Source organism: Astyanax mexicanus, chromosome 18 (assembly GCF_023375975.1).
Source record: "Astyanax mexicanus isolate ESR-SI-001 chromosome 18, AstMex3_surface, whole genome shotgun sequence".
Classification (NCBI taxonomy): Eukaryota; Metazoa; Chordata; class Actinopteri; order Characiformes; family Acestrorhamphidae; genus Astyanax; species Astyanax mexicanus.
In genome coordinates, this window is record NC_064425.1 from 42,377,269 (window position 1) to 42,389,881 (window position 12,613).

At 37.1% G+C, this 12,613-nt stretch overlaps 1 protein-coding gene and 1 long non-coding RNA gene across 7 annotated transcripts in view; one reads left to right on the forward strand and one right to left on the reverse strand.

Annotated features, from left to right (window-relative positions):
- The window catches only part of LOC111191897 (uncharacterized), a 36,371-nt gene that overhangs the window by 5,603 nt on the left and 18,155 nt on the right, over nt 1-12,613 (forward strand). The window lies entirely within an intron of this gene.
- tnika (TRAF2 and NCK interacting kinase a) overlaps nt 3,247-12,613 on the reverse strand; it is a 67,951-nt gene continuing 58,584 nt past the window's right edge. For 4 of the 5 annotated variants that reach the window (XM_049467372.1, XM_049467370.1, XM_049467371.1 and 1 more), the window contains 11 exons: nt 11,895-11,982; nt 11,300-11,422; nt 11,097-11,199; nt 10,159-10,329; nt 9,600-9,743; nt 9,322-9,456; nt 8,996-9,096; nt 8,281-8,430; nt 7,817-7,976; nt 7,142-7,281; nt 3,247-6,098 (listed from right to left, as the gene is read on the reverse strand). In XM_049467372.1, coding sequence (XP_049323329.1) covers nt 6,015-6,098; nt 7,142-7,281; nt 7,817-7,976; nt 8,281-8,430; nt 8,996-9,096; nt 9,322-9,456; nt 9,600-9,743; nt 10,159-10,329; nt 11,097-11,199; nt 11,300-11,422; nt 11,895-11,982 — 1,399 coding nt within the window. In that variant the 3' untranslated portion in view covers nt 3,247-6,014. The remainder of the gene's footprint in view (nt 6,099-7,141; nt 7,282-7,816; nt 7,977-8,280; nt 8,431-8,995; nt 9,097-9,321; nt 9,457-9,599; nt 9,744-10,158; nt 10,330-11,096; nt 11,200-11,299; nt 11,423-11,894; nt 11,983-12,613) is intronic. The other variant, XM_049467369.1, reaches the window with a different exon arrangement.

A 12,613-nucleotide genomic window follows, 5' to 3' on the forward strand; every position in this document is an offset into this window, starting at 1 on the left:
TTTCACCGGTTTCACCAGTTTCATCCACACACAGCTCTGATAAACTGCTTAACCCTAAACTCCTGAATCAGATCGGCTAAAATCATAAGAATATCTGCAGAACAGTGTTAATATGCAGAAGAATATACAGAACAGTGTTAATATGCAGTAGAATATGCAGGATCAGGGTTGAGAAACACTGCTGTAATGTGACTTCTGTTCATTTGTAGTTCACAGTAAGACCACATGTCCTGACGTTTATAAAAATCTCTATGAAACATAAAGTTACATTATTTTACACAAGGACACCATCTTAAGAAGAGCTCTCAGTAGAAAAAAAGAGTGGAGAAAATGTAAATATGAAAATGAAAACGTTATCTAAAATGTGTCACTTGACAATAAGGTTATACACAGACTATTAAATGTTTGAATAATGTGTCAACATTTATGCCTATGTTACGTCACATATGCAGTCTGTTGTCCCTCCCCAACAACAACCCCCCCCCCCCCCTCCTCACCCTGTTGGAACAGGAAAAAAAAGTTCAGGCTCAGGATTTTTTTTCACTATCACCCCTGTAAATAACACACGCACTTTCCATGGAACTTTCAATGTTCCATACACATACACACACTGAATAAATAATATATTTTTATAGTAATAATATTAATAATATAGTAAAATACTGTTTCTGGTTGATTTTGCAATTTATAGGTTTATGTTTGAGTAAAATGAACATTGTTGTTTTATTCTAGAAGATACAGACAACATTTCTCCCAAATTTTAAATACAAATATTGTCATTAAGAGCATTTATTTGCAGAAAATGAAAAATGGCTGAAATAACAAAAAAAAGATTCCAAGCTTTCAGACCTCAAATAATGCAAAGAAAACAAATTCATGTTTATTAAGTTTTAGTTTGAGTTTGAGTTCAGAAATCAATATTTGGTGGAATAACCCTGGTTTTTAATCACGGTTTTTATGCATGTTGGCATCATGTTCTCCTCCACCAGTCTTACACACTGCTTTTGGATAACTTTATGGAACTCTTGGTGTAAAAATTCAAGTCTCTTATATATTTTCAGAACATATTTTACTATGTTATTGCAAAAACAATACCTAATTTTGTCTCATTTTATGAACCCAATAGTGTGACATTATGTTGCATTTAATTTTTATTTCTAAAGAATTAGTTTATTATTGCTTTAAAAATAAACTCAGCATAGTATTGTTTAATTTCAGTAAAGCTTTAAATTTAATTGAGTCAAAAATAACAAAGTAACATAACTATGCTCTGGTGAATAATTATAGCAAATTAAGCATTCCATTACAGGCCACCTACTAATATTACACTATAACAAGGTTATATTTTATTATGATTGTAACTAAATTGTACAGATTTATTCAGTTATGCTTCTTGCATAACATGCAGTTTTTTATGCAGTGTCATCAGAGTTTATTTTCCTAAATAAATTTATGTAATAGTTTTGGTTGCAACATTTATTTGCTTTGTTCTATATTTGACTTTTCCTCATCTTTTTTCTGTCTCTCTCTCTCACACACACACAAACAGACTAGACGTTTCCTATCAGTGTAAAAGTGCTGCACTAAGAAGAGTTAATAAATTACAGCTCAAAACAAGAGCAAAGTCTGAGGGTCGAGCTTCTGTTTACCCCAAACCCCCCGAGAGAGAAAGAGAGAGAGAGAGAGAGAGACACACACACAGACACACACAGACAGACAGACAGACAGAGAGATTAAAACAGGAAGAAGGAAAATAAGCACAGGTATGCAGATATATAGTTATAGTTTTACAGGTATATATGCTGATTAAGCATTACATTACATTCATCTTATCAGCTCAGTCGATCATATAGAAGACTTTATAGTTCTATAATTATAGACGCTGTAGTTCTGTATCTGTTTCTCTGTTTACTTTATTATTATCCTCCTGTCATTCTGTTCTTCAATACTTAGAACTCCACAGGAGAGAAAACCACCACAGAACAGCTATTAGTATTATTTGGGTGGTGGGTCATTATTCTCAGCATTGTAGTGAGTAACAGTGATTAGCAGTGATTAGCATGGTGGTGGTGTATGAGGTGTTAGTGTGTGTTGTGCTGGTGGTGCAGTAAGTGGATCAGTTGCAGCAGTGCTGCTGGAGTTTTTAAACACTGTGTTTAATCACTCACTGTCCTCCACTCTATTACACACTCCTACCTACAGCTGAAACACCCTGTAGATAAAGTAAAGTCACAGACAGAAGCTCTGAATCTGTTGCTGCACAGTTTACAGTGTTGCCCACAGGACCCTACCCACAAGATGCTGCCCATATGACCCTACCCACAGGATGACACCCATAGGATGCTGCCCACAGGACTCTGCCCATTGGACGCTACCCACAAGATGCTGGCCACATGATCCTACCCACAGAACTCTTTTCTGGTTGGTGGACAATTCTTCTTCTTCTTCTTCTTCTACATTTGTTTAGCCCCGCCCACATTCACATCACACTTATAATGAGTGTTTTTTTTTCTGCTTTTCAAACTAGGTACAATAGAGACAGCCAATCAGATCAAACTCATTTTTACATAAATTATATACAGCAGCTGTTCTTTACTTAACTTGGCAGATTCAATCCACACCATTCAGAAACACCAGTAGAAGAAGTTACTTAGTTTTATTTATTTTCTCCCTCATCATTTCATTTCTCCAACAAAATCAGTAACAAAAAAAAACGACAAATGCTTCAGTTAGCGTAAAAATAAAGTGTACACAGTTTAGGAGAAATAAAATTAGTAGCAAAGAACCCAAACAATAAAGTAGTCATAATCATAACATTTAATAATAACAATTATAATAACAAATAACAATAATAATATTAACAATAATAGAGAACGTGTCAAAGTGTCAGCGGCATTAATATCAGGACACTCTCAGTGAGGTGAGTGTTTTTTTTTTTTTTTTTTTTTTTTTTTTTTTTTGTTTGTTTTTAGGCCCAGCACCGGCAAACACAGTGTTTCCACCAAAATAAACTTTAAATCTCATTATTGCTACAAACCTTTCTTCTGCCTCACTTTAATCAAAATATCTACATCAGGCGTCCATATCTCTTATAAATATCTATTTAGTGTGCAAACAGTACAGGTGACCACCAGGAGAAACCTAAAGCATTCAAACCACGCCCTGAAACACTAAACCAATCAGAACATGTGATTTCACAACAGGAACTGATGTATTATGTGTTTTTTAAGCAAAATGCTGCTGAATCTACTGAAAATATTCTTCTATTCTTAAAAACAAAAGTTTAAAATGTACAGCTGTAAAACCTAAAATTAGTCATTGAGCACCATGTTTTCCACCGAAATGAATTAAAAACCTGTTAAACATGGTGGTGGTTGTTCTGAAACAAACAAAAAAAAAAACTACACACACAAAAAAATTGTGTAATCTTAATGTTTTTTTGATATATATTTAAAGGTCCATCAATGTTAAAATTGATCGAAATTTGATCTTAATGTTGAATAGTGAAAAAACATTCCCTTTTAAAATCAATATAACATATATAATTAGGATTTATGATTATATGTATATATAATTGCTGTCAACAATGTACAAATTTACAGGGGGAAAAAAAATAATAATTTGTAACTTTAGTAAAATTAGCGATGCACTGAATATTTGGCAACTGTAATTATTTGTCTGACAAGGGCAAAAAAATGGCAACATTTATTAAAAGCCTGCAGAAAAAAAAAAATCAGTATTCAATATTCAACATTCAGCCGAACACTTTCATTTCAGTGTATCCCTATTTTTAGTGAAAATCTATGCAAACTTTTTATTTTGTATCATTATAGAGCATTTCCATCAGATTTGGACACAAAATAAAGAACTGCCAGATTCACATTATAATAAAAAGCAAAAATCTTCTTTTTTCAGTGTAAGAATGATATTTACTATACATGTATGTATAGTAGGTATAAATGGTTAATAATAAAATCAGTGATTGACTTAAAAATACACCCTACATCCATGCAACAGCAAAAATTATGCCATTTTAATATACAGGTTTAGATTGTGCTAGGCACCAGTAATAATGCCTATTAAAGGCTCCTATAGAAACTTTACATCATTAATAGTCATTTTTTCATTGGCTCGTTAATAACATGAGTGTGCACAGTTACAGCCCATCATAAAAATCTGAATTAACTAGGCATTAAAGCCCCTACAACTCACACCCCATCCAATTGGCCATTAAAATAATTTATTTTAACTTTTGAACATAAAAATGCGTATATTAATTTTTTTTTTCACACCCCATCCAATTACCCATAAAATCTAAACTTTTTTAAAAGTTTTAAAACGAAATGAATGATTTTTGTACATTCCATCCTATTACCCATAAAAAAAGTATATTAACAATTTTTCACACCTAGTCCAATTATTCATTTAAAAAATGTATTTCAATTTGTGAAAAAAAAAAAATATATAATAACTTATATTAACAACCAATGCAATGTTTGCGGGTAAAGTTTTATAGACGGAAAAAATGCACATCAGTATTTAAAAACCAATGTGTATTAAATTGAATGTGTCCAAAACTGCTGTTAAAAATCTCGTCCATTTTTTCCATCCGAAAAAAATAAACTTGGTGTGAATAGGCCTTTACTCGAACAGATCCAGTGTGTGATGGTGGAGACAGTACTTTGGATATTTGTACAGTATAAGGATATCGCGTGAGGAAATACAAATGAGCACCAGAGCGAAAGTCGTTGATTGATGTGCGTATGTCGCTAACATCTGTACGTTAACATACATACAACATCGTGAAGTGAAAGCCTGAAGCTTGATGTCTAGAATTTTTTTTTTCTTCTTAATTAATGATTATTTTTAACGTTATTTTTTTGGCGTGGAACCGAAGTTCACATTTAAAGACAACATTATTTTGGAAGCAAAACAAGTTAAGCTGACTTTACCTCCACATCTTCTCTGTCACACAGAAACTAAACAAACAAAAAAAGTTGTTAATTTTTAAATTTTTACTTTTTGACATAATTTACGTCTCTAAAAGAGCAGCTTTACAGAAGAAGGGAAAAAAAGCCTTCTTAACTTTTAATGGAAGTCAATGTAAAAAAAGATTTAATTCCAAGTTATTTTGGAGCATTTCTACAATATCAGGAATTACATTATGGAGAAAATTGAAAAACTACAATAACAAAAAAATAACTAAACAAAATGGAGATTCAAGTTTTTGCGTGACAAAAATTATGTATGGTTTAACCCTTTAACCTGCAGATTTATTTTTTATTATTTTGATAATGAACCAATTAATCAATTGATCAATCAGTCATTTAGGAGCCAATGTACATTAATCAAATGACCTTTTTTCTTTTTAAGATTTATTAAGAGTGTGCTGATAAGGGAAAGCACTGATGCTGTAAATGATCAATTAAATATGATACATTTACACAATTATTTTGTGTAGTAATTATGTTCAGTACATCAATAATGTGTAAATTAAATTATTATTCTTTAAATTAATTAAACCCCACAAAATCCACTGAGATTCTGAATAAAATGCAGATATTTTAGTGCAGTAGTCCAGGCCTGGTTTTGATAAGATTCTGATATTTTAATTTGTCCCAGTCCATTGTTGCAGGATTAAAGTCTGAAATCTTGCAGGTTAAGGGGTTAAAAGTCTTCTTATAATCAGGGTAAATCTCTACGACTGTCCGGTAAATCCAGTTGGGCCAGAAAATAAAATCGGATGATCAGAACCAGCAGAAAACCCGTCTGAATGTGGTGAGAGAAGTGCTGTCTGGCTTCAGTACAGTCTACAGCGGTCTGTTAGTCCAGGTGGCGCCCCCTGTGGAAGCTAGGTGCCACTGCAGCGGACCTGATCCGCCATGACAGGTTTCAGGTCCAAACCCCGAAGTCTTGAACATGTCCGGCTCAGAGTCGTGTCTTTTGTGCCGCGAGATCAGAGACGCAGCAGCTGATTGGATGAAAGTGTCTGGTGGTTATCAGTCGTCCAGGTTTCACCAGTTCATCATGGAGTTCCTGTTCAACGTCATGAAGAAAACCTGACTGCTGCCTCCGGTGCGCACCGAGGCGAAGAACACCTGCAGAGGGAACCAAACAATGCCGTCAGGACCAGTAGCAGTACCAGTAGTGGTAAAACACAGGTACCAGCAACAGTAGAAGTAACAGCAGAAGTAGATGCAGAAGAAGCAGTAAGAGTAGCAGAAGCAGTCATCTTGTGACCTTACAACCACAACTGAAATGTATTTTATTAAGATTTTAAGTGATGCATGATAAATGGAGCCATCTTTTATTGCAGTTACAGCTACAAGTCTTTTGAAGTATGTCTCTACCAGCTTTGTTCATGTAGAGACTAAGATTTTTGCCGATTCTTCTTTGGATGTTGGATTTATCTCCATCTATCTTCCCATCAACTCTGACCAGCTTCCCTGTCCCTGCTAAGGAAAAGCATCCCCACAGCATGATGCTGCCACCAACATGTTTCACAGTGGGGATGGTGTCTTGAAGGGGGTGAGCAGTGTTTCTTTTCTGTCAAACACTGCCATTTGCATTTAGTCTCATCTGACCTCAGAACCTTCTTCAACCTGTTTGTTGTGCTCCTACATGGCTCGTGGCTACAAACAGCAAACAACCCTTATGCCTTTCTTTGAACAATTTTGCTTCTTGTCACTCTTTTATAAAGGCCAGATTTGTGGAGTGCATGACTTATAGTTTTCATGTGGACAGATTCTCCTCATCCACCTGAGCTGTGGATTTCTGCAGCTCCTCTAGAGTGATCTATCAGTTTGTGTGGACCACGGCTGTTTCTTGTTAGGTTTGCAGTTGTAGAATACTTTTTCTTTTTAAACAGTGCTCCTTGGGATGCACAAAGCGTAGGATGTGTTTTTATGACCTAACCCTGCTGTAAACTTCTTCTCCACAACTTTATCTTTTCTGACCTGTCTGGTGAGTTCCTTGGGGTTTATGATGCTGTTTGTTCACTAGTGTTTCAGAGTAAAGGGGGCTGAATACTTAATAGCAGTTGCAGTAGAAGTAGTAACAGCAATAACAATGAGAGAGCAGTTACAACAGAAGTAGCAACAGAGGTGGCAGCAGCGTTAGAAGTAGCACTAGCAGTAGTTACCTTGTCGTTTCTCTCGCAGAGAAACTTAAGTCTTTGAGCTCGTTTGTGCATGAAGACTCCGTCCAGGTGGCCCGTTTCCACCGACCTGATCTCTATGGCCTTCTCCCCCCAGCCCATAATCTGATTAGAGTGGATATAGGCTAAACAAACAGACAGACATTAGTATCCAGTCGCATATCCAAAAAAAACATTCAAGATATATTTACAATGTTTTATATACACTATATTGACAAAAGTTGGAAATGACTGACACAGCAGAAAGTTGGAGACCTTTGCGCACTATGCCCCTCAGCATCCACTGACCTCTCTCTGTTATTTTACACTGACAGTGCAAAGCAGTTGCTTTCGGTCCTAGTCGCTTCCACTGTGTTACAATATCACTGACAGTTGGCTGTGGAAATATTTAATAGTGTACCACAGTGGTGGAGTTCACTGCGCTCCTGAGAGCGACCCATTCTTTTACTATTCTTTGTAGAAGCAGTATCTGCATGACTAGCTGCTGCTTTTATTATATTATACACCTGTGTTCATGGAAGTGAATGGAACACCTGAATTCAATGATTTTTGGTAAAAGGATCCTTTTGCCAATATATTGTATACATGCACACTATATTTATAGACACTGCTTTTCTAGACTATGTAGTATATGGTGGTAGTGATTTGTATTTGACGTACCGACAGATGTGGGCATCTCCCCCCACTGCAGAACTACGTCTTTAGTGATGCGTCCGTACGTATTCACGTACACCCCCTCATCCTCGTAACACAGCAGCATCTCCATCCCGTCTGTCTTCGGCAGAACCACGATCGCGTGAGGCGTCACCGTGGCCTGAATCTGAACAGACAGAGAGAGAGAAATAATATATTGTGAGATTGTTTGTTTTATTTTTTCAGGTTAAACACAGTGTATTATCTGTGTAATAACTTTTTTCTTATAAACTCATAACGTAAAACCATTTTATTACTATTATTGTCTACATAATATCGCATAATTACAAAAGCATTCGATGATGTACTTTTGTACTTTTCAAATGATCAAATTAAGTAAAGGAAGTTTTATCAATAAGGTTTTATTGCTTTTCTAGTACACAGTAAAGAGTTTGTAAATACTGAGTTGATAGAGACTATATGTGTCGTACATGAGAGGGGACGTAGATGTCGTACGGATTTCCAGAGTCAACGTCAATCACGTGGAACCCAACACAGGAGCCGTAGATGACCTTCAGCCTCTGACCTTCCTCCACAGTCAGATCCACCAACTGAGGCCTGTGAGGGAGATCCGCAAACGACTGCAGGGCGAGAGAAATAGAGAGAGAGAGAGAAAGAGAGACAGTTTTTAAAAGGATATAGTTAAAAAAAATCATAACATATTTGTGTTTGTAAAATAAGAGTTATTGATATTTTCAAAATACCCCCATCCATATACAGAATCTATGCTGAATTCACTGATTCTATGAAATCATAAATATAAACTTTCACATTGATCAGCTCAAAACACACAAGTCATTTCCAATCAATTAATCAGTCAATTGTGCTCTGACTGGCATATTAGTATTTTAATGGTGCAGCACTTCTTGTTCATGCTTTAATATTTATTTAGTATGTTTATTGTTGACGTAAATGTTGGGTTTGTGCAGTGGGGCTTGTCCTTGTGTGTGTTGCCAAGATGGGTATGGATGTCTGACTGTTGTCAGGGTTAAAATCAGTCAGTGGCGCAGCTGTGTTTTCTGCCACCAAGATAGCAATACACCTAAAATTTACACCTGAAAATGAGCAGTCGCTTCTGAAAAACCTGAAGGTGTGTGTAGGTGTATGTGTGTGAGACAGAGTTATTTTTTATTTTATTTTTTTTACCTTAAAAGCCATAAATTTATGATATGGTTTGGGAGCCCAGGCGTAAATCTCCACAGCATTCTTCAGCGCGATCACCAGGAACTTTATTCGCTCATATTTTACTAAAAACAAACAAACAAAAAATAGAAATATAATAGAAATCAAATCAATTCCTAGTGAACACAGTGATTTAGAAAGACAAAATAATTCATAGTGGATACTGAGAATTTATAATAATCGCAGAATAATTAAAATTATATATGGAGTAATTCATAGTGGATACTAAAAAAATTTAAGTTATACAATAAGCAGTTTAATTTGGTTACAGTAGGTTGCGCTGTACGTACCGACTTTATAATGGACGCAGCCCTCTAGCTCCCCCACCGTGATCCAGCCCTGCTTCTTCTCCACCTCGGGGTCGTTATGCAATATCCTGTTTCTCAGCCAGGACAGGTAATACACCCTCAGCTTATTCTTCTTACCTGCACACACACACACAATACAAACCATCAATAAGAGAAAATTAAGGAGCTATCTTTAATATTTAGCTTAATATATACCAGTATTAGTTGAATGTAATAGAAAACACCCAGGTGAGGCATCCTGAGGTGCTACCTGACATTACCTGAGATGGTGACGAGGACGTTTAGGCCCTCCAAGACGTCCATCTGTAGGAAGCGACGGCGGGTAATGAGGTTGTAGACTTTACCCTGTCCACTGCGGTCCAGCAGCATCAGACCGTTCTCTGTTCCCACCAGCAGATTCACCCCTAAAACACCACAGACAATCAATCAACTATTCAACATAAACACATTATTCATTTAATAAAAGCTACATCCAGACGTGGACACATGCACTGTGTTTTAAGTAAAAGTACAGTTACAGATTTTGCAACACGTTCCAGTAAAAGTATGTCCGAGTCTTCAAGTAAGTATTCAGGCACAATTTAAGCTACAAGTACAGGTTTACCTACACGTATGTTTAGATACAATATGTGTTCAAATAAAAGTTTATAAAATCTACGTGTGTTGGTATAAGTAAAAAATTAAGTACAGGTTGACCTACAGGTAAACGTTTAGGCTCAAATGCATGCTACAAGTAAAGATTGAAGAAGAAGTACTGGCACTAGTTAGTGTGTTTAGGTTCAAGTAATCTGATACAAGCTCAGGTACGAGTTTACTCACCCCACAGTGCAGCACACAGGATTTCAGAGTTGAAGCGCTTCTTGTACTTGCGGATCTCGGGCGTGTCGCTGTGGGGTCGGATGTTTGTTGGGTTTACGTTCACTACCGAGATCTTTCGAGCTTCGCTCAGTTTAGCCTCCTCCTGACGCAAAAGTTCATCAGCAAAGAGAGCTGCAGAAGAAGGACAAGTACAGGTTCAGACGCATATAAATCTGAATAAAGTGTAAGTATAAGTATATATTCTGGTACAAGTACAGCTACAAGTTCAGGTTGTGATACTAGGTAGTTAGTGTTGTGTTGCTAATTTTTGTCCTATGATATCCAAGGAGGTTCTATTGCATTGCTAAGTGGTTGCTATGGTGTTGCTGGGTGGTTGCTAGGTTCTATGGTTTTACTACAAGGCTGCTTTGGTGTTAGTAGGTGTTTGCTAGGTAGTTGCTACCATATCCCATGTGTTCCCTTTTGTAATGCTAAGTGGTTGCTCGGTGATTGTTGTATTACTACATGACTGATATGGTGTTACTAGGTGGTTGGTATGGGGTTACTTTACTGTTGCTTCTGTATCTCATGTGTTTCCTTTTGTAATGTTAAGTGGTTGCTAGGTGCTTGCTATGGTGTTGCTAGGTGGTATATATTGTATTACTACATGGCTGATATGGTGCTACTAGGTGGCTGCATGTGTTTGCTATTATTATGCTGAGTGGTTGCTATGTAATTTCTATGATGTAACTGATATTGAATCATATGTAGCTGCTACTGTGTTGCTAAGTGATTAGGTAGGTAAATGCTATGATGTTACTACGTGATTTCTATTGTGTTACTTTGTTACTATGTAGCTGCTGTGGCATCCCATGTAGTTGCTGTTGTGTTAAGTGGTTGCTATGGTGTCATAGATGGTTTTGCTGATCTGAACTGTGTTTTAAGGTGCATGTGTGTACCTGCAGCAGACATCTCCTCACTGCCGTCGTTGGGGGAGGTCAGATACACATCGGGGTCCATAAATGGAGTGAAGGAGGCTTTGGATCCGCCACTCAGAGCATACTGCTTACACACACACACACACACACAAAAGCATACCGGTCAGAAACACTAATGGGCGAGGTTAAACTGCTGTAAACTAAATGGTAAACTGAATTGGTACCTCCTGTACCTCTGGAGAGTGGAGGTCCATCTGAGGCTCGGTGGGAGTACCTGAAGGCGACTGGCTTTCCTGAACCAAGTCTGGCAAATTACCATTACCAACAAACCCATTACTGTCACCAGTCTGAAAGAGAATGAGAGCGATAGGTTAATGACATGCTCTAAAGGTACGCTGTATTTCCAAAAGTATTTGCTGTATTCAACTTCAGCTTCAATATATTTGAGAAGCCTTTCCACAAGTTTTAGTAGAGGTCCTGAAAAATATATAATCCATAATCCTTTCTCAACTACGCGCCTTTGTTATGGTTGCTGTTGTTCCCAGTTGCTTCCACTTTGTTATAATATCACTGACAGTTGACTGGAATATTTAGTAATGAGGAAATTTCACGACTAGACTTGTTGCACAGGTGCTGCATTCAGTCACTGTACCACAGTGCTGGAGTTCACTTTTTAAGCTTTTTAAGAAGCTCTCTGTATGTCTAGATGCATGATTTTATACAATATACAAATATAGTCTTTTATTAGGGCAAATGGGATGTGTACTGACTGGTGTGGGTGGTGTGTAAGGGGTTGATTGCACAGTTACAGGTTCTCACCTCCCTCATGAGCAACGTTCCATCTTTAGAGCTGCTGTATGAATCTTCACGTCTGCTGCTGTAACCCTCACTGCTCTGCACTGATGGCCTGCATACACACAAAGTGCATGATATTAAAATTATACACTGAAAATAATGAGAATTACTGCAAAACTGTGAATGCAGTTGTGTCCCTGATTAAACAGTGGGTCTCGCCACAAGAGAACATTAAAGTGCTTCCCCCAATGTCCTATAAAAGGCTCTCAGAAGCTACTATTAGGTAGTGTACCTTTTGTGGGAGACCATTAAAGAAGTAATCATGTTTTTACGATGCACTTGAAGACATTTTGTCCAGTTGACAGAATTTGAGAGGGGGTGCATCACTGGACTGAGAGGAACAGGATGGTCATCCAGGCCACTAATGGGCTAGCAACTATCTCTTTTGATTGCAATGGTATCATGAATGAGACTCATGGACTGGAACCATATAGCCATACCAACTAATCAAGGTTTTGTTTGTGATCTATTGGGTTCAGGTTTAATCTTGCGTTTGTTGCGTTATGGAGCAACAAACACACTGTTTCAACTGATGGTGTGATGATCTGGGGAGCCATTGTATATGACAGTCAGTCAGACCTGTAGTGATAAAAGGCACACCAAAAGCTCGGTGATATATGCAGGGCATAGTTTGGCCATATTTGTTGCCACCAATGGCAGGGCTTCCAACTGCCAACAGCAAA